The sequence below is a fragment of the Pleurodeles waltl genome, chromosome 11, assembly GCF_031143425.1.
Source record: "Pleurodeles waltl isolate 20211129_DDA chromosome 11, aPleWal1.hap1.20221129, whole genome shotgun sequence".
NCBI classification, from domain to species: domain Eukaryota; kingdom Metazoa; phylum Chordata; class Amphibia; order Caudata; family Salamandridae; genus Pleurodeles; species Pleurodeles waltl.
The window spans coordinates 201,509,480-201,534,779 of record NC_090450.1 but is presented as its reverse complement, the minus strand read 5'-3'; the positions used below and the strand labels follow the sequence as shown (position 1 = coordinate 201,534,779).

At 42.5% G+C, this 25,300-nt stretch overlaps 1 protein-coding gene across 7 annotated transcripts in view; it reads left to right on the top strand.

Moving 5' to 3' along the window:
• Positions 1–25,300, top strand: part of CAB39 (calcium binding protein 39) — a 209,565-nt gene that overhangs the window by 8,975 nt on the left and 175,290 nt on the right. For 4 of the 7 annotated variants that reach the window (XM_069213414.1, XM_069213415.1, XM_069213416.1 and 1 more), the window contains one exon: positions 19,274–19,429. In XM_069213414.1, the coding sequence (XP_069069515.1) occupies positions 19,316–19,429 (114 nt within the window). In that variant the 5' untranslated portion in view covers positions 19,274–19,315. Of the gene's footprint in view, positions 1–19,273; positions 19,430–22,516; positions 22,730–25,300 lie in introns of all 7 variants that reach the window. The other 3 variants (XM_069213410.1, XM_069213411.1, XM_069213412.1) reach the window with 1 other exon arrangement.

Here is a 25,300-nt window from a genome sequence, read left to right as displayed (position 1 = left end):
AAATTCTGAACTTTTGGGGAAAAAAGTATTTGGAGGGAAAGTGAACTCATAAATGCTGAAGTGATTTTCTTATGAGCCAAATTTACACATGCGTATCTGCTCATTTTAAAATGCAGTCCACAAATATTTTCTAGTTTCTAATAGTATGATTTCCTTGCCTAAGTCTGTAAAATATTGTGAATTCATGAAAACTGTAAATCTGCACTAATGCAAGGGCATATACCACTCGTGCACTTTGTGACTTTATTAAAGAATTGGGCCCTTAATGAGGCCTTTTTGTTTTTCATTAAAATTCTCTCTCCCTCTCCCTCTCCCTCACTTTGTGTGGCAGCATTCTCCTTGTTTGCAAGGAGCATATTGGTACACAAAGTAGTTTGACACAGACGGCTGGGCGCTTATTGAGACCGAAAAATATTATTGCTTTTCCCAATGCTTGTTATAATGATGAGGGCCTGGCAGCTCCCACAACATAAGGTTTACCAAAACAATGTCATAACAAGACATGCACTGACAAAACCAAAAGTCCGACTACCAATGTCAGACCAATTGTCTTTACCAGTGATTGTTTATTTCATGTTTCCTATAATCGTGTTGAAATTGGCTGCACTGATTTTATTTTTATTTTTTTGTCCATTCAGAATTTTTTGGGGGATACTAGCATGCATCAACATATTTTAGTAGCTGGTGCTTCCAAGAATTGTTACCTAAAATTTCACAGTAGTTTAACAAAACGTTTTTTTTCCAAGTTGCATGTTCGGTGAACATTTAATTTGAAAGCAAAGACGCATCAATCTTGCTTTCAAGCTTCTGCAAATATTTTCACCTAATCAGAGAGCATTCTGGGAGCATTATACTTAGCCACATATTGTAAACTTTGCAAACGTGTGTACACATTTTTATACTGGGACCACTTTCAACAGTGCAGTCCAAGCTTAGAACATTTCCTTACAGCGCTCACCCAAGTAATGAAAGCTTTGCATTAATGAACCACAAATACAAGTTCGAACAGCATTAACATATGGACCAAATATTACCTCAACTGCATCCGTTCCCTTCCTTGATCCACATTGTGATACTGTAAGCTGGAAGCCAAAGGGTTCATGCTGCAGGGGGTTGGGCCTACTTGTCCCAAGGACAAAGTAAACTTGAAAACTTGTTGTCCCTGACCCCTAAACAATTTGTCCTGGGAGTCGAGCTACAAGAATTCCACACCCGAACCTTCGCAATTGAGGTATTGAAGGGAGAAGTACCGCTAGCTGAAGACCGATATGTGTAATGATACTGTGATCGTGTACTGGGGAGGGGTCCTCCCCATGCCAGCAAGGGAGGGACCTTATATTTGTCACCATGGAGGCCATGGGGCAGTAGGGAGCAAAAGGGGGAGGATAGGGTCAGGGTGATACAGACATGGGGTTAGGTGAGATTGCAATGGAACGAAAGAACGTGGCATGGTGTGTGGGCAGCTGAACAAAAATAACATGGTTCACATTGGAGTGAGGTTATTCCGTGCAGCAAGAAAAGCGGATCAGATGTGCAGAAAGGTCCCCGACATATCCTGGACCTTGTAAATCATTTTCTCATATAAAGCTTCTTTGTGGATTCAGTGAGCCCCTTGACATGTTTGGGAGTTTGTGGGGATTGCCAATGCCCCGGATACAGAATACCGCAGCTAGCAACTGTCTTTAATTATTTGAGAGCGAGGAGGCATCTGTCACGTTATGTAGCAGTAGCCGTCTCTTAGTGGCACAGTTAAGTTTATGGTATCAGCGAGGGAAGTTCCTATTTGGGACCAATAACTGAGTATGTCAGGGCAGTTAAAAAGGATATGGGGTGTATTGCAGCTGGAGTCGCTGCATCTCGAGCAATTCGGTTCGAGTAGTGAACCCATCAGTGTCAGTTTTTTGAGATTCAGTGTCAGTCGTGAAGGGTCTCGAAAAGGCAGAATTTAACTTTAGTTTCTTTCTAAACCCGGTCTAGATTTACTAGACACTTCATACGGGAAACATCCTCAACCATGTGCTGTAAACAATGTAAATGTTTCCCATGCAAGCGTAACCACGCTTGCCTAAACAACGCATGGCTGTTTCTGTGCCTTAACTACGCATGTGCTGAACTACGTATATGTGTGGTTAAGGCACAGAAACAGCCTTGCTTTGTTCGGGAGAGGATGCGGTGAGGTAAGTGGGGCAGGGGTAGGGGTGGACTAAGGGATTTTGGGGGTGGGGCATTTTTTTTTTCTTCTAGGAGGCTGGATGGGGGTTTGGATATTGTTTTAAGGAATTAGGGTGGGGGTTGGGCTAGGGGCGGGAGTGACGTGTTGAGGGGCTGGGACAGGGGTGTGGCAGTGGATTAATGGATTGAGGTGGGTGGGAGGGGCTGGGGAACAGTCTATTTTTATTTGTATTTTTTTTTTTTTTTTTAAGGAATTAGGGTAGTAGGTTGGGCTAGGGGCGGGAGTGACGCAGTGAGTGGTGCAGGGGGCGGATTAAGGGATACGGGTTAGAGCTGGAGGCAAGGCGTTTTTTCTTTTCTTTTTTTTAATAGCCCCCAGGGTGGGGGTCGGGGTAGGTTATTTTTAGGGCTTGGGGAGTTGGGATAGGTTATTTAATTTTTTTGGGCTCCGGGTTGGTGGGGGTGTCATGGTACTTTACTTTTATAGGGGTGGGTGTGTGGGAACAGTTTTTGATTTTTTAGGGCAGGTGAGGATGTCTTGGTAATTTAGGTATCGGGGATGGGATTTATTTTTCTTTTTTTTCTTCAAGGTTTAGGATGGGTGGATTTATTTTATAGGGCTGAGGATGGGTGTGTTGGGATAGTGTGTTTTTTTTTTTTTTTTTTTTTTAATAGGGTGGGTGGGTTGTCTGAGTAGTTTAGATGTTGGGGGAGTTTTGGGCCTCAGGGCAGGGGGAGTGGTATGATATAACCAAGCATGCCACTTCCACACATGCCTTTACTAGGCATGCTTTTACAACAACAATTTGTTGTAAAGGCATGCGTGGAAATAACGTGGTCGTTGTTCCGACCGCGTTGTTAAGGCATGTGTGGATCTATCATACAACCCTTCATGCAGAGCTCCACTTTTTTCCCCTATCAGCGCCAGTGGGCTACAAATGAAAGCAGGAAAACTTGTATTAGATGCTGAGGAAGGCAGGTCTTATTCCTGATTCAGAATGCTTGTTCGTATATGAAATAGAACCAAGTTCCATCAGTCAATAGCCAACACGTTATTTACCTTGTCTTTTCGACTTGTGATAATTGAGTGACTGAAACAATGGCTATTTTTTTTTTTAATGTTGTTGGCAATGTACGAAATTATGACTTTCAACAGGAGTAGCAATATCCCATTTATTCCAAATACTGTTTAATATTGCATTTTAGTGGCTGCTGAGCGAAGGAAGAGACTTCATGACTTGAGTGTCGTTAATTTAGTCTCATTCTGCACCGCATTTTAATATTGCTCCGCAAATGGTCCGAAAAATAAACTAAACACTGCTACAGTCACCAGTTGTAAAGTTATGGAAATAATTATATATTTTGTATAATAATATTTGTAATTTCTTTAAATTGTTTCTGTCAGAACTATGAGCAGTTTTAACGTTAGTCACTTTATACTATGACAGATTATAAAGTAAAATCTATTTTTGTAAGAGACTTTACACGTTCTGATGCAAAATGTTTACAAATGCCAGTCAGGGCTGCTTAAGAAGTTCCTTTTGCTTGTTTTTACTCAAGTAGGTTACAGCCCAACCTTTCCGTTATGTTGACTGGGACAGTTTGTAATTGTGTCTTCTGTGTGAGTGGTTATCAGGGCCTGCCATATGGTAAAGTAAGGACTTCATAGATAAGCTCCCTCTGGCCTTTTTTGTATACCCAATTGCATTCAGTTAGTTAACTGTCTTAGTGCGCTACCTTTGCTGAACGGTCAGAAATAACTTTGGTTGTTTTGATTGTATAGTTGCAAAAAAATATTTATCTGCGATGTTGTTGAATTTAATGATTTAGAGGATCATCCAGTAAGTTCTTATTGCTGATTAAAAGTAGGATCTTCACAAGAGAGTTTGTTAGTGAGTGAATGTTCAGATGATCAACACATTGCGTATTGAACAAAAATGTGAAATTTTTGCTTTCCATAGTTTATTTTTCCAGTGTTCCTTTTGGTCTTAAACACATTGCAGCTTTTTCTCAATGCGAAAGGAGAATGAGGGAGCAGTGCTTGCTGCCCCAGATCCTGCTGTTGTGGGTTGACAGAAGAGATTTAAAGTGTAAAAGTGAGGATTAATTGTTGCTTTCTTAAATTTGTGTTGAAATATGTATCAGCTTTTCTCAGCTTAAAACCTAGATCTGACAGTTCACTGTTTTATCTGTTATATTTAGGTTTGCATGTGTCATATGCAGACTATATTCTTATCGTTTATACATTCTAAAACTTTTATTCTTGTTAAATCCTTATGAGGCATTCATCCAGACCGGTAAGTCCATGTTGGAATCAACCATCTTACACTACATATGCAAAACACACCATCTTAAAATCCATGTTATTTGCTGCAAGACTCACTCAAGAATGCACTTGTGAGATCACTGACCTTCTTGTATTGCATATCTTCAGTTTTACTATTGATTACCAAAACTTGGTTCTCCCCAATTCTCCACTGTCATTTAACATTCTAGTTCCAGGTGGTTGTACTCTCCATCACAAGGGTGGACTTCATAGCCTGCCCATCAACTTCATGATAACTGGCTTTTCAGTTAGTACTTCAGTTGAATTCTCCATTCATAGGAGCATCAAATAAAATGTGTCTTGTCTAAACTAATAGAATCCAGCACAAAAAATGAATCACCTAATGTTCCACAACCCCCATCTACTTTGACAAACCTATCTTTTTCTGCAATGGCTCGTCGAGGCTTCCAAGCGTGCTCTTGCAACCCAACTGTGATTATAACCAATGACAGAGGCTTCTTTTCTGAGAAGATCCTGAAAAGAATCCCACTCATCATCCAGCTACACCGAAATCTAAACTTTCAAATGTGTCTTCAGTTATCTTCATTATGCTATATTCTACCCATACATAAGTCTCTACCAAACCCTGTTCCTATGTTGATGACTGTACTGCTGCAAACCTGGTTAAATCATGTTCTCGGTACAGAGCAAATCTAATTCCCAAAATATGGTCAGATTTTAGCTTTACTGAAAAACAAAATCAAGCCTTTATGCAATTGACTTTAAGTAACATTCAAAGGCCTGTCTCCAAACTTCTTTTTTTGTGGGAGAGTCATAAATGCAAGCCTGTTTATACAAAGCCTTTTCACACCATTTCTAATAATGACCCACTAAACTCTTTCAAATCCAGATTTTGCTTTAAAAGCAGCACAAAAACGGTAACGCCCTAAGTACTCTGTGATATCGTACGTGTATTGGGTTAGGCTGACTGATGACCCCTAGTGTTTCTGGACCTATCAGTGGGAATTATCTAATCAGATGTAAAAATGACTTATCCTCTCCTCCAGGATGGTGTCTGTAAGTCATGTATTTAAACTGGTTTACTCTTACTAGGATCAAGTTAAGGAATTTGCTTCTCCTTGAACTGTCTGCAGGTGTCAGATATGAATAGCTAGGGAGGAAGAAACAAGAAATGAATATTTGAGAGTGGGGGCAGATGTTCATTGAGAGTGAAAAAGGGGTAGGGCTGGAGAGACCGATGGTAAGGGTGTACCTTGTTTTGACCCTATATTTGACCCCCCCCCCCCTTCACTTCTTGGCTTAAGTGTATTATAGCCTTAGAACCCGCCGTAGCGGGCTCTACCGGCTATTAAAGGCCCGCTCCCCGCGTTAAATGCCCGAGCCGAAGGCGAGGGCATTTAACAAGGTAGAGGGACTTTAATAGCCGGTAGAGCCCGCTACGGCGGGTTCTAAGGCTATTAGAACATTCTGCCACTCAGGGCAGAATGTTCTATAAACAAAAAAAATTTTCACGGAGCCCGAGGGGATTAAAATCCCCCCTGGCTCCGTGAGGCTTTGTTCACAGCTGTTGCTGTGAAAGCCGAACATTGGAATGTTGGCGCTGCGGGCTTTTACCGGCCAGTAAAAGCCCGCAGCACTCCATTGTTTTCAGTGGAGCACCCAGCATTCCAATGTTCTAATTTCTCTTGGAGACTTCACAATTTCTTTACTTGACCTTTCCTCTTTAGTCCCTGCTTTCATAGCCATATAATAAACAATATGCAGTCGCTGCCAACCCCCCTTTTTTTTTTTTTTTTTTAAATGACCTCTTTCTTGACCGGTCCGTCACTGATGTATTAACAGTCTGCTGCTTAATTTACAGGAGATGTGAGATGGTTAGCATTTGCTAACATTTACTGCTTTTCACTATCGGATGTTTTTTAGGTTTGTTTTGAACTCTTAAACATGGTACTATCAATTGGAAGAGAGCTCTTGTTGGGGGGTGGGTGGTGAAGGGTCCTAGCAAGTAGAAAGATTGTAATCTTAATACAGGGTAAGTTAGAACCATTGCAGATTTAAAACATGATTGCTACATTTTACCAGACTTGAATGAATGAGAGAAGTTATTCATAATAGAGCCTTGGAAGTGAGTGGCACAAGGCTTAGATGGGGCCAATTGGGTTGCAGATGTGAGAATGGAGGTAAGATTTGTAAGAGGTATGCATGCAAAGTACCCCATCACCTATCTCTTAAAGCTGTGTGTGCTAGGGTTTAGGTCCTTATACATTTGGGGTTTGTGGTTTTAGAAAACTGGTGCTACAGCAGCTTGTCTAGGCATAGTAGAGTAATAATGGCGATTACACCTTCCTGATTTGTAAGTGCAATGATTCCAGTTTGGCCTACTTTGAAAAGCATGGCTTATTTTTACGGGACCTAAGGACGCTTTTCCCATACTTCTTTTTCCCAATTGAGTGATTGCATTTTGGCCTACTTCAAAGTGAACTTGTGTATTGCTACATACACTACGTGCATGTGGCAGCACTACGTGCAAGGTAAACAGTGGTGCAGAGTGTGGACCATTGGCCTCTGCTTTCATTGGCCTTCGCTTCCATTTTGGTTCACGACTCCATTTTGTCGAGTCTGGTTCGGTGCGTAAGGCACTGTTCTGTGTTTTTCCACAAGCTTCGGCAAGCTGAAGGGTGGGGTGTTTTTCTGCTCAACTTCGCTCCATCTGCCTGGTACGAAGGGCGCTATTTACATTCCACGAGCCATCAGTTAGAACAACAGGGGGATGCGCCTGTACACAAGGAGGAATGCAAGCTTCACCTTGGAGTCCTCTCCTGGGAACTTGGCCCGTTCTGAGGAGACGTCTCGAAGGGTGAACAAGGTACCGCCGATTGCACAATTTGTAAAGGAGGGGGTCTTTTTCTAGAAAAGACTCCTGGGCGTTAGTAAATACTATAAAAGTTGGGTGCCTGGATGGGCAGGTTTAGGAACTCTCTTCTGGGTTGGACGCAGCGCCAGGAGGACTGATTGTCCCGAACAGAGGCTCCCTGTGCCAGCTGATTTGGGTTCCCCAGCTTTGTGTACGGCGGAGGGATGCAGACGCTCTTTTCGGTGAAGCTTTTCAATTTATTAAGTGTATTGTGTGTGCGCGCGTAACATGTACTTATTCTTGCAGTCATTTTCATGCTATTGAGCATTGAAGTATATTGTGTGTGTGCGCGCGCGTAATATGCACTTATTCTTGCAGTCATTTTCATGCTATTGAGCATTGAGGTATATTGTGTGTGCTTGTATTATATGCACTTACTCTTGCAATTATTCACAGAGTGCTTATATCTTTATCATTATTCTCATGTTATTCTCCTGATGTATATATATATATATTAGTGTGGTTTAGTTTTGCTAGCTGAGAACTTGCCCCTTAAATAAACTTGATTATTCTACTTTCGAAGGTGTTTGAGAGTGATTGCTTTACATTGTGCCTTAAAATATCCTGAAGTGCATAGCTTTGATATTCTGAAGAGTAAAGCAGCACAACTTGTTAATGCAAGTGAGCTAACGTTCCTTCTCTCAGTGAAGTAAAACCTGTTGTAATGATTATTTAGCATTTGTTTCTTTGCTAAAAGCAATTATTTTCTGGAGAACCTGACATTTTAAGATAAAGTGTCAATGTATTTAAGTTGTACTATTTGAAAAATCAAGAATTTTGAATGTCCAATGAATGATGCCTGGATTTAAACCTGTCAATAATGGGTTTGAAAGCAACATGATTTCCAAATATGTTGTTGAGCAAACTAGGATAAGTGATGTTTAAAATTGGAAGGTTGGAAAGGGGCAACTTTTTCCGACTAGAAATGTGCTTTTTGTGTCGCTAGAAGAATTCCTCTGCCCCTTTATCAAAATATGGTTAGTTGATAATTGTTTTATTACCTTGACCAGTATAATAAATGGGGTACTCTTAGAATGCTGACCTTCACTATACTCCTCCTAGAAAATGCGAGTGCCTTGCTGCTCAGCTTTTGTGTGTCTAAAATCATTGAAAGCATTCGAACTAATCCTAATGCATTTTTTCTGGTGAATGATAAGCTACTATGTGTAGAAAACATTTTTGTATGTTGCTTGCCTTAGTAATTTTCTGGAGTGTGGTCATTTGTTTTTAATTTTAGACTTTTCTGGTTCTTCTAAAACAGGAGCAGTAACAGAACAATCTTACTTTATAGCTGTAGAGCTTTTTATTCATCCTATAATCTGCTTGAGATGGGAAATGCCTTACTTAGTGGTGGGTGGCTAAGATTGGTTGTGTCCTGTTCTGCATCAAGTCATTAAAGTCAAATCGACTTAGCAGACCAAATTGTTTGATGCTTTTGGTAATTAAATTCAAATTAACTTGATGCTGGGCTAATAAAAGGTATTTCTTTACCAGTGACTGTATTGTCAATTTTTCCGGCTAGCTCTTATTTACTTATAAAATGCCTAGTCTCAAAATTCAAGTACATTATTATTTTTTTTAATATAGAAATTGAGGTGGTCTTGAGTTTTACAGGCCCAAAATAAAAACGATTTCCTGTAGTTGACAAATTATTTATTTACTAATAAGCATTGCATGTCCTGTGATTATTCCTTGGCATTAATAATATGGGACACTCATGACTTCAGACTGCTTAAAGTTACTTCTCAATACTGGGGGGGGGTGAGTTGGGGGGGGGGAAGACAGGGGAAGCTATCCAACTAGTAAAACGAAACTGTATCTGGATATTTGGTGACCACATGTAGGAAAGAGAGGCAGGGGAAGTGCAGGAATTAGCAGGCATTAGCAGGCCAATAAAACTCTGGGTCAGGTAAAAGCATTTTCTCCATATCCACGTGTTTTGGGGGGGTTGTAAGCACGTCAGTGGGCAGGGAGGCCACAGTGGATAGGAAGGCCAGTTCCTGTAGTGGATGGGGTGGGGGGTCCATCCAGCTGACCTCAGTATCATCTCTGTAACTCTGGTTTTCATCCTGACCACCATCAACCTGTTGAGCCCGCCCATCTGACTCTGTCTCGCCCTCAGGCTGTCCCAACTTGCCAGTATTTACATCCATAGTCCAGCTATCGGTTGTTGTCTTACCCCCTCTGGCATCCTCCCGTTGCAGTGTCCTCGCCTCCACTCTGGCCTGTCTGGAAACATCTCCAACATAGGGCAGATTTACACGCTATTGCAGTTCGGCTTCTGGCCAGTGTAAGACCCAGATCTGAAAACCTGGAGCCCATTTTCTGGGGTTTGCATTCAGTTGTTGCCACCTGGGCCATTACTGTGATTCAAACTCCCCTTCCCCCCTCCCCCACCATAGATGACCTGGAGTTTGCAGGGAGTCAGATATGTTATGTTAAACTGGCTCCCCAGTGTTGTGTTGCAGGATACTGTCTTAAGGTATTTCAGTACCTTGTGCCATTCCTGGACTGGCATTTTGCTACCTAACACTCCCTCCCAACCGGCCATGAGCCTCACTAGGGGTTTCCGCACCATCACATTGAGGGCCCTCTAAAACCAAGTGACCAGGTGTTCTGCCGACCCTGTAGTTATCAACAGTTGGAGTATTGCATGTGTCACCAGCTCTTCTTGGCTCTTATCCCACGGAGCCTCAAAGGTCAAAAACTGCTCTGGGGGTAAATCGTGGTGAACTGTCAGGTCGCCCAACGGGGCTAGAGCGCCCAGCTGGAAGCATACCCCAATTGTTGGGAGACCCGCCTCTGTCCAGGCCGATTGCTGTGGAGCCATAAAGGGGGAGATGGGATCTCCATGTGGTAATCCTTTTGTTTTTGGCCTTGCTAATTGGAAGGTCCAAAAGGGTCCCATACTCCTCCAGCTGCCTAATCTCATCCGCGGCGTCTGCCACACCGTTGGTCAGGTAAAGAAAGAGGTCGTCAACGTAAAGCAAAATAATGTGTTTGTGGCTGTCCACGACTATGCCACTGCCTCTGCCCAGTCCTGACTTCACCCTTCAGGTTAGTGTACAGTAATGTAACCAATATAATCCACCCTTGTCCCAGCACCATCTTGTGCATGGCTGCGATGAGAAAAACCCACCGAACCTTGTCTAAGGCTTTTTCAAGGTCCACTGACATAAGCTTGGCCTTTGGTAAGAGCTACACTACAGGGTTAAAAATTATATGATAGTCTCCTAAGAATAAGATAAGTGCTGTGGGTCAGGATAAAACCATTTTGATCTCTGTGGACCAACATCCGCATATGAGAGAGCAGTCGGAAGCCCAGAACTTTATGGAGAATCTTAAAATCCATGTTAAACACGGACAGGGGCCGGAACGCAGATGTTTGCGAACCCACAGCCATTGTCTTAGGGAGAGGCATTACTAGCGTGCTCCTCGTAGACTCACGCCTGGCTTCCAGTCTCAGCGATTCAGTATAGAGCGCTTCCAGTTTTACCTAATTGACCTGCGAACACAGAGTAAAACTCTTTGGGAAGGTCATCTGGGCCTAGGGTTTTGCCCGTTGCCACCATAATGGCAGATCTAATCTTTTGCACCTTAACTGGGCCTATGAAGTCCTCCTGGGCCCTTTGGGGCTAGGTCTGGAGCAGCAGCCAGCCCAGAAACACCTGCACACCTACTGGGAGTGGCTTTGGAGTGCGATAAAGGGTCTCATAATATTCCCAAAACAAGTAGTTTATGGTATCCTGTGAATATAGCAATGTACTGCCTGCAGCTGTGAGATTGATGCACCCCTAATCTCCGGCTGAATGAGCAAAGCCCGGAGCCACCCCGGGCTTCCCTCCTCTTCGTGGATTTAGGCAATGCAGTTTCTATAGTCATGGCAGTGTAGACGCTCTAGCTTGGTGTTCGAGTTCCTTCGCCTCCCGTAGTCTATGGTGTGTCATGGGATCCGCCCGAGGCATTATCGAGTGTGTGAAGGGTGGTATCCACCACACGTAGTTCACCATCTAGTTCCTTCCTGACCCCCCTCAGATTGACTCATACAGTGGCCACAAACCACCACCTTAAACTTCCTCCTGACCCCCCCACCCCCACCCCCTACCCCACAGTCACTGTTCCCCGGCTGATACCAAAATAACCCTTTTTGGAGGTCTGCAGTGACTCTCTATAACAGGCATCTTCAAGGGCCGTCGGGTTAAGGCGCCACACCGGGATGATTGTGCGATCGTCGAACAGTCGAAACAAGCTGTGGTCAGACAGGGTATAGCCAAGGTATTCAGAGTGTGTTGCATAGCGAGTCAGTCTTTCGAAACAGATAAATCTCTCCAGTTGAGTGTTCAATGCATAGATATGAGTTTAATATGAATAATCTATTTATATCCCATGTTGTATGCAGCAGATGTCAGCCAATCCCCAATGCTGCAACCAGGCCCATAGTTAGGCTGTGTAACTGTGCCCCAGACAGGGTGGGGTGTCGGGGTGTAACTATCTAGTAAGACATTGTGAAACAATAGAAGTAAATCATCTGTTGCCAGGCGACCCAGTGGAGCAGTCGGGGACAGGAAAAAAGCTACTTGATCTTTGTTTGGTGCATGGATACTTCAGAGAGTGAATTAACTGTGCATAACTCTACCCTTGAGCAACATATATCTCCCTTCCTTTTCTGTGGAGTAGTGTTCCAACTTAAATAAGAGTCCCGCTCCAATTCATGCCAAGGCACCTTGGGCATATGCAGAGGAAGAGGTGGCGTACAGTTGACCTCGTCACCGGCACCATAGCCTCTCTACTACTACACCTGTGAGATGGTTCTCCTGCAACGTAGCAATGTGGCCTCCCCTGTGTCTAAGATACCTATTGATATTGTGTCTTTTAGTGGTGGACCCCATCCCACGGATATTCCATGTCCTATTCGTCAGACCCCTACATTGAATAGCCATCTAGTCCAATGAAACATGTGTCCCTTAGAGACAGCCACCAGACACCCCCACACCCACTGCCTGCATCACAAAATGCACCACACTCCCCAAGACAGATAACAAAGACTCGAACTTCAAACTCCCCAACTCAAGACCAACCTGGCAATGGCCAGCCACCCAGTCAGGTGACAGAGATGTAATCATAGTCCTGACTGTCTCAGAGTTCTGACTAACCATTGGCATGGACCAAGTTGTGAGGGGTGGGTGAAAGTAAGATGTGCCTTCCAAGTCCACTCCAGTTCGGGCTGAACGAGTCGCTCCGGTACATACCCCAATCCTCCCCCAAACCCCACCTCCCCCCAGTTGATGAAGGCATGTTCAGTCATAAAGGTGTTCTATGTGCACCCATGTATACCAAAGACTGACTAAGTAGTTGGGGTACCAGGTAAGGAGATTAACGGGGTCCAACTGCAAAGGCCGCCGAGCCACAGTGATTCAAATAAAGTGTTCTGAGGTCTGCTGGGGTCAACTTTGGGAGGCCTCCCCTGTCCACCGCCGAACCCTCAAAGCCCAGTTCCAGAGATGGATGGTCTGAGTTGGATACATGTGACACCATGATTTCTGCTGTTCTCTAGTGCTGCAGCCCGATCTCTCTCCAACTGAAATCTGAACGGCTTATTAATTGCCCCTCCACAAGTGTTACTCCAAGAGCGCTTCCTGTGTCTACGATTAGTTCCACTCTGAGGAGACCAAGGAGCCGGTGGTGCTGACCCTGATCTATAGGTGTCTGTCTATTACCAGCCATCTTTTGGGGTCTTAAGAGGAGTGCATGGAGCAATTTGGTAGGGAGTAATGTCTAGCCCACATGCAGAGCCTTCTATCGTTAGGTGGAGACGGAGGCAGGATGTGATCTTTCCCCAAGCCGTGTCGCTGTCCCCAGTAGTCAGGAGGGGTCACTGGGGTCTACAATTGAACCAAACTCCAAATTTGGCTAGCATTGACTGGTGGAAAATGTGTTTTTGCTGGTTTGTCTCTCCTTCTGCATCACAGCCCTTGCTCAGTTTGAGGTCAATGACCAGGTACCCTAGTGGTGCTCTGCACTTTATTCTACATTTTCTTTGTCCTTATTCTTTGTTTTACTGCTTAAAGATTTTTCCTTGTCACTTATGCAGTTCGTTTTCGGTTGCGCCTTCTAGAAATTGTATGCTCTGTCTATTGCAAGACGTAGGTTTACCACAAATGTACAGGTACTTCGATCCCACCCATTGATTAACATTGGTTGTCTTTCCTGTCCATCTCCTTTCATGCTTCTTATTCGTTTCCCAGCCTGTCAATATTGTGTTTTTCCCCTCCCATGGAGCAGACTCTCTTTAGAACTCTTTTAATTGGATGGCGTTTGTGCTCCACTGTCAAAAATGCTAGCAGCACACAAACTCAAATTACAGAGATTTGATTGAGTTCCAGGCCAGCTTATGTCTATAAGATAGAATAGATTGTAGCTATGTGCTTCAGACAGACACACAATACATACCGTTTTCTCATTATATGCGCACTTTTCCTTAATGTGGTTTCTTCCTTTTTTTTACTGGGAGCACAGTGTACGTTCTTTCTAAATTGTAATTCCACAAGTTTGGTGGTGACTATGGATGAAGTACAAACACGTCTTAATATGTAAATCCATGACATCTTGAGAAGTGAGTCTTTACATCTGGGTATCTACGTCTTGATACCACTGTTAGTATTTCATTTTAAAACCTCATCAGCACTTTCTCATGAATGGAAGCTCCTCTGACTTGTTTATTTCACAGTAAGTAGATTACGTTCTTCTCTTCCACATGCTCCTACCTTGCATTGTGTCTGGAGATAAGTCAACAAGGGGACCTGCAGCAGTAGTAGGCTGTGAATAGGCACGCTCGGAGGCAAATATGCACGTTTTGGCATCTGGTGGTGTAGAGGTCTCTTTCCCCTTTTTTCAATTGGCTTCACCCACCTTACGCAAAACCTTTGCAAAACCCTCTTTAAGGCCTTTGAATTTGTAATTATAAATAGAGGGGAACTGATGTCTCAGTTGATATCTCATAGTAAGGAGCTACTGAGTTTGAAAGATTACATATCAATCAAATAACATTTTACAAGCCCAAAAACCAAGGAGAGTTCCAAGTAACTGACCTGGTCTGCTGCCACAAACATTTTAACAGCCAAAATCCAATGAAACCTGCGTACAGAAAACAGCCACTAAATATTCACCCATTCTGTCCTTATATTGGAGTGTGGTATCATTCTTGCCTTCTGCTGCAATCCCATGAAGGCTTTAATTAGCCGATCCTTTTAAGAAACTTCTGTTGGGGCCCCCAAATTTTCCCACCTTAACTCCAGAGACCCTTGCCCTTTCACATTTGACCCCTCAGATAAGTGGGTGATCTCCTATTCTGAGCTTTTAAACAGGTTATGCCATCAGTTCAGGATGACAAAACTGAGCCCCTAATTCTAGACAAGAGGAACATTTTGGTTGCAACATGCCTTGGGAAACTTGTAGGTACTTAAGAATAAAAATATGTACCCTTAAAACAAAAGGCTAAATTCAGGTATTATTAGAATCCATGATTTTAAAATATTGCTAACTGAGTTGAATGATACAATGGATTGAATCTTGATAGGCTGTTGAAAGAGCACCCACCCATGGTTATTACAGTCACTGTTGATGGCCAATACTGTTTCAGGCAAACTAAGTGTAGGCTAATATTTGGTGGGAAGCATGAGCCCAGAAATGCTTCCTGTTGGAAGGTGAAAATGAGATAGCCCGTACACTGGAGTAATGGCCTTTAGAGTGGACAACATATTGTGCTATAACCTGAACAGTCATGATTGGCTCAAATATTGGCACTTTACAACAGTAAAAGAAACTGCTCTTCTCCTTTACATTCCCCTCTGAAACACAGAAACCGCACCATTCCTATGATTTACCATTATTAATTCTTTGTCTTTTGCATCTTATTTAAATGTATTCTTCAAGCTTACCCTTCTTTTACCATTACCTACCTGTAGTATGTGGGCCATTCTCTATATATGCAATTTCCATCTCTTCTACCACCCTCCTTAACAAGTGTTAACTGCTATTAAATTGACTGGTTCAATCAGATATTATTATTTTGTTTTTAATTGAATGTATTTCTGTTGTGCTCCAAATGTTAGCTAACTGATGATTTATCAAACACATCTTCAGTTAGCATCCAACACCGTCCTCCAGTTTTTATTATCCCCTTTTCATGTTTCCCCTTCTCCATAGGTGGGTCATCACAGTGCTTGTGTTTTGTTGTGGGTCCTCCTGAGTATCTTATGACAAAATCCCCTTTTACTACTTGAAATGTTGGTCCTGATCCCCGTTTCCTGCTATTACAGCTTTCCAGCTAACTGATCGCTAATTACCCCAATTAGATCGAGGCTTACTCCATTCAGGATATGGCAACTTTGTAAGTCCAAATGCAGGATGCCAGGATTTGAATTTGAAAAGAGCAGCTATGTAAGGAAATGCCTCCTTGGCATGGTTGCCCCCTGACTTTTTGCCTTTGCTGATGCTATGTTTACAATTGAAAGTGTGCTGAGGCCTGCTAACCAGGCCCCAGCACCAGTGTTCTTTCCCTAACCTGTACTTTTGTATCCACAATTGGCAGACCCTGGCATCCAGATAAGTCCCTTGTAACTGGTACTTCTAGTACCAAGGGCCCTGATGCCAAGGAAGGTCTCTAAGGGCTGCAGCATGTCTTATGCCACCCTGGAGACCTCTCACTCAGCACAGACACACTGCTTGCCAGCTTGTGTGTGCTAGTGAGGACAAAACGAGTAAGTCGACATGGCACTCCCCTCAGAGTGCCATGCCAGCCTCTCACTGCCTATGCAGTATAGGTAAGACACCCCTCTAGCAGGCCTTACAGCCCTAAGGCAGGGTGCACTATACCATAGGTGAGGGTACCAGTGCATGAGCATGGTACCCCTACAGTGTCTAAACAAAACCTTAGACATTGTAAGTGCAGGGTAGCCATAAGAGTATATGGTCTGGGAGTCTGTCAAACACGAACTCCACAGCACCATAATGGCTACACTGAAAACTGGGAAGTTTGGTATCAAACTTCTCAGCACAATAAATGCACACTGATGCCAGTGTACATTTTATTGCAAAATACACCCCAGAGGGCACCTTAGAGGTGCCCCCTGAAACTTAACCGACTGTCTGTGTGGGCTGACTAGTTCCAGCAGCCTGCCACACTAGAGACATGTTGCTGGCCCCATGGGGAGAGTGCCTTTGTCACTCTGAGGCCAGTAACAAAGCCTGCACTGGGTGGAGATGCTAACACCTCCCCCAGGCAGGAGCTGTGACACCTGGCGGTGAGCCTCAAAGGCTCACCCCTTTGTCACAGCCCAGCAGGGCACTCCAGCTTAGTGGAGTTGCCCGCCCCCTCCGGCCACGGCCCCCACTTTTGGCGGCAAGGCTGGAGGGAACAAAGAAAGCAACAAGGAGGAGTCACTGGCCAGTCAGGACAGCCCCTAAGGTGTCCTGAGCTGAAGTGACTCTAACTTTTAGAAATCCTCCATCTTGCAGATGGAGGATTCCCCCAATAGGGTTAGGATTGTGACCCCCTCCCCTTGGGAGGAGGCACAAAGAGGGTGTACCCACCCTCAGGGCTAGTAGCCATTGGCTACTAACCCCCCAGACCTAAACACGCCCTTAAATTTAGTATTTAAGGGCTACCCTGAACCCTAGAAAATTAGATTCCTGCAACTACAAGAAGAAGGACTGCCTAGCTGAAAACCCCTGCAGAGGAAGACCAGAAGACGACAACTGCCTTGGCTCCAGAAACTCACCGGCCTGTCTCCTGCCTTCCAAAGATCCTGCTCCAGCGACGCCTTCCAAAGGGACCAGCGACCTCGACATCCTCTGAGGACTGCCCCTGCTTCGAAAAGACAAGAAACTCCCGAGGACAGCGGACCTGCTCCAAGAAAAGCTGCAACTTTGTTTCCAGCAGCTTTAAAGAACCCTGCAAGCTCCCCGCAAGAAGCGTGAGACTTGCAACACTGCACCCGGCGACCCCGACTCGGCTGGTGGCGATCCAACACCTCAGGAGGGACCCCAGGACTACTCTAAGACTGTGAGTACAAAAACCTGTCCCCCCTGAGCCCCGACAGCGCCGCCTGCAGAGGGAATCCCGAGGCTTCCCCTGACCGCGACTCTTGGAATCCTAAGTCCCGACACCTGGGAGAGACCCTGCACCCGCAGCCCCCAGGACCTGAAGGACCGGACTTTCACTGGAGGAGTGACCCCCAGGAGTCCCTCTCCCTTGATCAAGTGGAGATTTCCCCGAGGAACCCCCCCCTTGCCTGCCTGCAGCGCTGAAGAGATCCCTAGATCTCCCATTGACTTCCATTACAAACCCGACGCTTGTTTCTACACTGCACCCGGCCGCCCCCGCGCTGCTGAGGGTGAAATTTCTGTGTGGGCTTGTGTCCCCCCCCCGGTGCCCTACAAAACCCCCCTGGTCTGCCCTCCGAAGACGCGGGTACTTACCTGCTGGCAGACTGGAACCGGGGCACCCCCTTCTCCATTGAAGCCTATGTGTTTTGGGCACCACTTTGAACTCTGCACCTGACCGGCCCTGAGCTGCTGGTGTGGTGACTTTGGGGTTGCTCTGAACCCCCAACGGTGGGCTACTTTGGACCAAGAACTAAGCCCTGTAAGTGTCTTACTTACCTGGTTAACCTAACAAATACTTACCTCCCCTAGGAACTGTGAAAATTGCACTAAGTGTCCACTTTTAAAACAGCTATTTGTGAATAACTTGAAAAGTATACATGCAATTTTGATGATTTGAAGTTCCTAAAGTACTTACCTGCAATACCTTTCGAATGAGATATTACATGTAGAATTTGAACCTGTGGTTCTTACAATAAACTAAGAAAAGATATTTTTCTATATGAAAACCTATTGGCTGGATTTGTCTCTGAGTGTGTGTACCTCATTTATTGTCTATGTGTATGTACAACAAATGCTTAACACTACTCCTTCGATAAGCCTATTGCTCGACCACCCTACCACAAAATAGAGCATTAGTATTATCTATTTTTACCACTATTTTACCTCTAAGGGGAACCCTTGGACTCTGTGCATGCTATTCCTTACTTTGAAATAGCACATACAGAGCCAACTTCCTACAAGCTATTTTCCAGTTTTTGAGGGAATGAAGCTTTTTTTCCGGAAGAAAATTCTACCTTTGGGGAAACATACACTTTCTATTAAAAACAAAAACAAAAAACAACATCTTCAAAGAGCTAAAGCTAAAAGGACATGAGCTTTAACTTGTTCATGTGTTTTAAGAAGATTACTTACTGAACAAAGGACTATCATGACCCTCTGCCAAACCAATTATCCAGCAAAAGTATTTTTTGGCATATTCAGATCCTGCTGTCTCTGGCCTTGTTTCTAATGGCCACGTGTTCTAGTATATCTGGTTCAGGTTTCAGATGTATAATTTTATTTGCTGCCATGTGTATTGAGAGCAACTTAAAATTGTTTTGTCAGGACTGTGGCTATCATACAGCGAACCAGCAGTGGAAATTGCTTTTCAGTAATAATTTTATTCTGATTCCATCTCTTTATCAACCCTGTTCATGTGTTATTTAATGCATGGCTATGGTTTGCTAAACGTGACATTTTGTGAGCGAGGGGTGGGGTCATGGATTGTGATTTCTTTGCACCTTACAGCAGAGGGCAGAACATATTTTGTAATCATTTTATGGTTAAGTGAGGTAGTCTACTCTTGAGTAAAAAAAACTACCCTCTTTGAGGAAGGACGGTTTCGATTTTGAATTATACTTGGGTTATGATGCTTACCAGTAAATAATTGCATGTTATAAGTAAAGGAAATTTTTGAAACTGTATCTTGTTAAAACTGAACACACAATATTTCGAATTTTTTTCTCGTTATGTAGGGAAGGCTGGTGTTTTAGAGCGAGGAACTCAAGCTTGTGGTCATGCCGTTCCCCTTTGGAAAGTCTCATAAATCTCCTGCAGATATTGTGAAGAACTTGAAAGAAAGCATGGCAGTGCTTGAAAAACAGGATATTTCTGATAAAAAGGCTGAAAAGGTACATTGCATGGACATCTGTATAATCAATGTTCATGTTTAAACGTGAATGAGTGGGCATTACCTCTTACCTGCATGCTTTTAAAGATAGTCTAGCTTGTTTTTCATCATATTAATTTCAGACTGAACCTCGGGTAACATGTTACACTTGCCTTTCAGCACAAAGGAGTACTGAAACCATATTTCAAAAGCTTTATTTTTATAAAGTTTATACCTTAAACCAATCTATTAGATCTGATTCAATTATTGTTTTTTGTTTTACTTTTATACCACTGTAAAGTCTCTTCCACACACCTTAGGTGGGATAGGTGTGGATTGTTGAAATAACTGTTGGGGGTAAAAAAAGACAGTGCTGTGGTTACATAACTATACTTTCATCATTGGGCTTCTTTTTGTTATATTTGGTATCATGCCTTCGCCATGCACTGCTAATTACCCTACATTTTACAGCACTCATGACATCTTTGATAACACCATTGATAATATCAATGTAATACTTGCAGTAAAATTATTGAGGAAAAACTGTATGGCAGGGGAACGAGTATTTCTCCGTGATCACTTGACAGGGGTCTGTTTCCTCCAGTGGTTAATTTGTAAAAATGTATGGGCCAGGACTCAAGGTATTTCACATAAATCTACCTCACCTGGCTTAACCCACATGTCACTTTAAACCTCAGGCTTAAGTCAGGGTTTTATCATTGTGTAAAGATGTATTAAACAGTTAAGTACTCTACTAATGAGCTATGTTTAAAAATATGTACACAGTGCCACCAAGTGGTGGAATCTCAGCAAAATGCAAATAAATGTCAGTGCTGAGCAGAGGAAACCACCGGCATAAATTAACAACTGGTTTCCTCATTCCTTTCGTTCTTGAAGAGCAGGTGTCTCTTGCTGAGTTAAACGTTTACTCTGTGACTTATCAGTCCATAGCCCAATTTGTGTTGCAAAATTGCCTAGATCAACCTGGGCAATCCTGTTACTACCTGTAACAGGCGATCCCAGAAAAAGGAAACACATGGAAATTATTCTTCTAAACTGAGGGAGAGGATACATTCTTGTTCATAGCAACACTTGGTTGCACCAGGCAAATACACAATGCCCATAGGCTTCAATTTCTTCCACCCTCTGTCCCCCTTCTAAATCCCAGAGTCCTCCATAAAGTTAAGGGCAGTTCTGGATGCACTATTGTTATAATAGACAGTGTGTGGCCCAGCAGGTGGGAGACTTTAGCAGTTGGAGAGCTCATTACCATCAGTCTCTCACTGTCACTCCCTCACTCTAGGAAGTTCTATCCATGGAAATGTGGACAATTTGTAACCACTCCCTACTATCACTCAACTTGAGCATTCGATTTCTGAGGAGCTTGCCTTTGACCATTATGGACTTTGGAGTAGCTTGATTTACTGGGGCTTCAGAAAAATTCTCCTGAAGTTTGAAGCAAAAGCAATTTCTCTTTACTGGGCCTTTACATCCAAAGAACTTTACCCCTCGCTCTTGCTCTTTGGATTGTTTCATTTGCTCAAGGTTGTCTTGGGTGCACTTAACCTCCCTGTAGCCACAAATAGTTTGATTGAATTCAACCTAAAATAAATTTTTCGTACAGTGGTGTTTTTCCTCATCTTTACTCTTTCTTGATTAATAGAGCACTGCTCAGGTTTCCTCATTGGAAACTCCACACAGCCTTGATGGTAAATCATAATGAACTGAAGTTATAATTTATTGACATTTTCTAAGTTAGGCAGGCAGATTTATAAGAGTTGTCCTGATCTAGCAATGTAGCATGTTCTCGATGTTTGTAAAGGTGCATCTAAATTTCCCTAATTAAAAGTGTTTGTACATGACACAATCATTCTACTTTACTTCGATAGTATGAAACGTGTCCTATACTATTAAAAAGTAAAAGGTGTGGTGTTGGTGACTTAGACTTTGATTTCTACCCCCACCTAGCACTGGACTGCGCTTCACTGGGCAAGCAACTGCTGTCTATAATGATTAAAGACTGCATGATTACATGTACCAATGTGCACTCAGAAGAAAGGGGGCAGGCTTACCACCCCTTTTGCAACCCAACCACTTTGATTGACGTTTTTGAACTCTTCAAGGCAGTTTGTCTATTTTAGAAATAAAAAGCTCATCCAACAAATCATCCTGTAAAGTATTCACATCAGTTGTTCCTTTATTTCAAATGACTTACTGTGCTTCTTGGTTGTATTGTCTGTGTTCGATTAAACCAAGCTGCTCTCTGTTAATGTGAAGCCTGACTTTGCTTTATGTATTCACAGCCTCCGACCAGTGTGCTTAGAGATCTGTCTAATGTATGGTTAATGAGAGAATTTAACTAAAGCAATGAAATATTACCAGTACTATTGGTACTTTTAATTTGTCACAAGCTCTCATATTACTGATCCAATAAAGATGGACGTAGAGCATTCGTATACTAATCTTAAATTACCTCCAAAGTATGTGATCTATCCAAGCATCTGACTTGTTGCCCTCTTGGAGGAGCTGGGTGCATCTCAAGATTCCTCCTTGAGAGGAGGTACGTAAGACCTTTTCTGATAGTGGAATGTGTGCACCAACACCTACCTAACACAAGAAGAAGATTGTCCCTTGAGTTGAATGTAATGTTCTCTCTGAAGCTTTAAGGGATGCACTATTGGATCAGGGGCTGTGGACCCCCCCCCCCCCCCACATATCACCACAAACCTCAATTTATCCTGCAAAAGGTCAGTCAGAGTATGAATATTAAAGAGATGCAGCATGCGCGACGAGTTAGAGCCTGGGCCATATGAGTAAGCTGTCCGCACACTGCTGCTTGTCATTTCTGAGCAGTAGATGGTAGCATGAGACCCTCGGAATTAAAAATCTGGTGGTAAGTAAAGTTTTTTTTTTTTTTTTTTTTTTTTTTTTTGTGTTATTTTTTACATTCATTTTGTAATATCGCATTCAATTTTTATAGCATTTTCTAGACCTTTAGTGTTTAATTAACTGCGACAATATATAGCTTGCTTTTTGATAAATTATTTTATAAATATTTTGTTTTAAATAACTTCACTTTCTTGCTTTAATCTTTGCTGTTTTCTTACAGTCTAGAGGGATTTTATCTTACACCCAAAGCTCTCCTGTCTTACAAAACAGTTCCCTCAGCCGCATGGTTCCAAGACATAATAATACTGATACCACTTACTCTGATGATATGCAGATCGGCAATAAAAACAAGGATTCTAAGAAAATGCCTTGGTCTAAGAGACAATCTTTTGTTGCTGGCAAAGAGAAGATGGACCGCACAGCTGTTTTAACAGTTAATATTTGTCTCTTCCGGCTTTTATTCTAGGGATACCTGGTGGTGGAAAACACCTTTCTGATGGAGTTACTAACCCCAAATAGGCTCTCGAACTAACAACACATGTAGGTTTTTCCTCAGCGTTTTTCAAATCCTTCTTACTCCCATTTAGAGCTTCCTGATATGTGACCTAATACATCAGGAAATGTGTTAAAACATTCGCAGTTGAACCCTTTCTCTTTTTCTTCAAACTCTTTCATGGTGGTTGAACACATGAATTGTCCAGATGGATTTAATCAAATTGCTTTTCTGTAATAAAATTACACTTTATATGAAAATGTATATATTTCCCACAAAAGCATCCACAGCTATTGCTAGATAATGTTGACAGTTCTGATTTCTTTGGAAATTGGCCTTGAAATGGTATGGATACTTCTTTTTTTTTTTAATACATGGGTCTGAGACTATTTATCATGGTTAAAAATACAAATAATTGTGCTACTTTTTAAAAGGATTATTTGTTATAGTTTGTTTCCTAAATTCAGTGCATGTTACTGAGCCACGTTCACCTTTTGCTCACCTTGTGTGGTGTTTTTAGAGAGCTGGTGTAGCATAGTCGCTTAAAGATTCACGTGGATAGCAAGAGGCCTAGGAGAAAAACTTTTGTTTGCGAGCTAAGACTCACAATGCGCCTCTGGTAAAGTTGGACGACAACATAAAATTGCACTCAACCATGCTGGTGAATTCAATACCTTGCACCCCTTTGCCAGGATCAATAACGCAGCCTCTTGTTCTCCCGCCTTGGAAATGGTGGCAGGGCACTAGAGAGTAACAGAGATATGTCCCTGCTTCCCAGATTAGGGTACCATCACCCATACCAGCAGACTTTAGCTCTTCAAGCAGTACAGGTTCCAAATTGAGGATGTTTACATCAGAGCTTCACCATTTCCTCCTACCCCTTCCAGCCCAACACCCCATATCTCTCCTTTCATCACCCCGAATTACCCAAGTGGAGGAGATAGAGCTGTATCCTTATAAGCCTCCACTGTACTATCTTTATTGAAGGAAAGGAAAAAGGGATGCAGGGCCTATTATGTGACACTGCTCTTGGTCCATGGCTTTACCCTACCCCTGCAAAATAGGCCATTTAGCTGTTGGTGATAAGTGGTCGAGATGGGAGCTCCTGGGGTGTATGGATAGCATCTATCAACTAATTTTTTTTGTAACTATTTCCTGTGGTGCATTTCTGTACTCTACAACCATTGCAATCTCCTCAGTCTTCTCAGTTCAAGCCTGTGTTTGCATTGTTTGTTTTTAGAGATTACTCCTGCTTCTTACTTTCAATATCAACATATACAAACTTTCCTCATCTATCCAACTGATAAGCAGATAGAATGCAGTGTACCTACATATCTGTATGGGATGCTCTATATGCAAGATATTACGAGATGCAAAGCATACATGTTTTCAACCACTATGTTTTAAGTTTTGTAGTGGGACATGTTCAGCTCCAGTCCTTATGGGTATACATTATGATTTTAATGCAAGCAAAAAAACTCAAATACATTCCCACTCAGTCTGTAGTTTACAATTGCCTGTTTTTGGGACCTATTATACACTTAAGTTTTCAAACCATAAGGATGACAGTTGTGCATCGTTTTTTCATAACCCAATCAACTTGACAATTTTGGTGGCAATATGTTTGAAACCGGATACTAACGTTTTGATTCACTTCTAAATTCACATTTATTCTGTTTCAGGTTCTTGGTGAGATGCTAAATAGGCTCTTGCCTTCTGAAATAAATGGTTTGAAGCAACATTTTATCACTTTTTTTGTTTCTATTTGTCATCTCATTTGTTTGCTAAGCGGACAGAAAAATCCTTGAGAAACTAATATGTAACTTCAGGAATGTCCATGTTTTTTTTTTTTTTACCCACAACGTTGTTCTGCGAATGCTTCAGTTGAGAAGAAATGCATCTCCCATAAACTTAAAAAAATATTCTTTGTTTTAAAGTGTATTCTTCCTGTAAATATTTCTTATTAAGTTGACCATTAATTGACGTTCCAAGGGAGATAAGTGCTTGAGGTATTTTTTTTTATTTTTTTATTTTATTCTTTTAATTGGGTGACATTTCCTTTACCTTTGCAATTGCGGCGGCCATTCCGTTATGCTAAGAAAAAAATCTCAAAGATATATTGTAATTTATATGTAGAAATCTGTCTTGCTGAATAATCTGGGCAAGGGTATTTGTGTCGAGTATAGCATTGGGCACATTGGGTACATTTGTTAACATCATGCAATTGGTATCTTTATGCAAGCACCATGTGGAGAATAAAAGTATTTCAAAATCGGAGGTTTAGGTTACAAATGTAGATGCACAAATCCAGGTTCCTTTTCAATCTGTGAACAGCATTTACTTCAGTTATAGACGTTTGAGTCAAACCTTCTCATCTTCCTTACGAAACCGAGGTTGATAAAACGCTGTAAAAAGTCCTCTGATTAATGCTGCTTTATAAAAACCTGCTGTAGTTTGTGCAGCGAGATTTTCATTTGTAGATCATGTTTCATCTTGTTAATTTAACTGGGG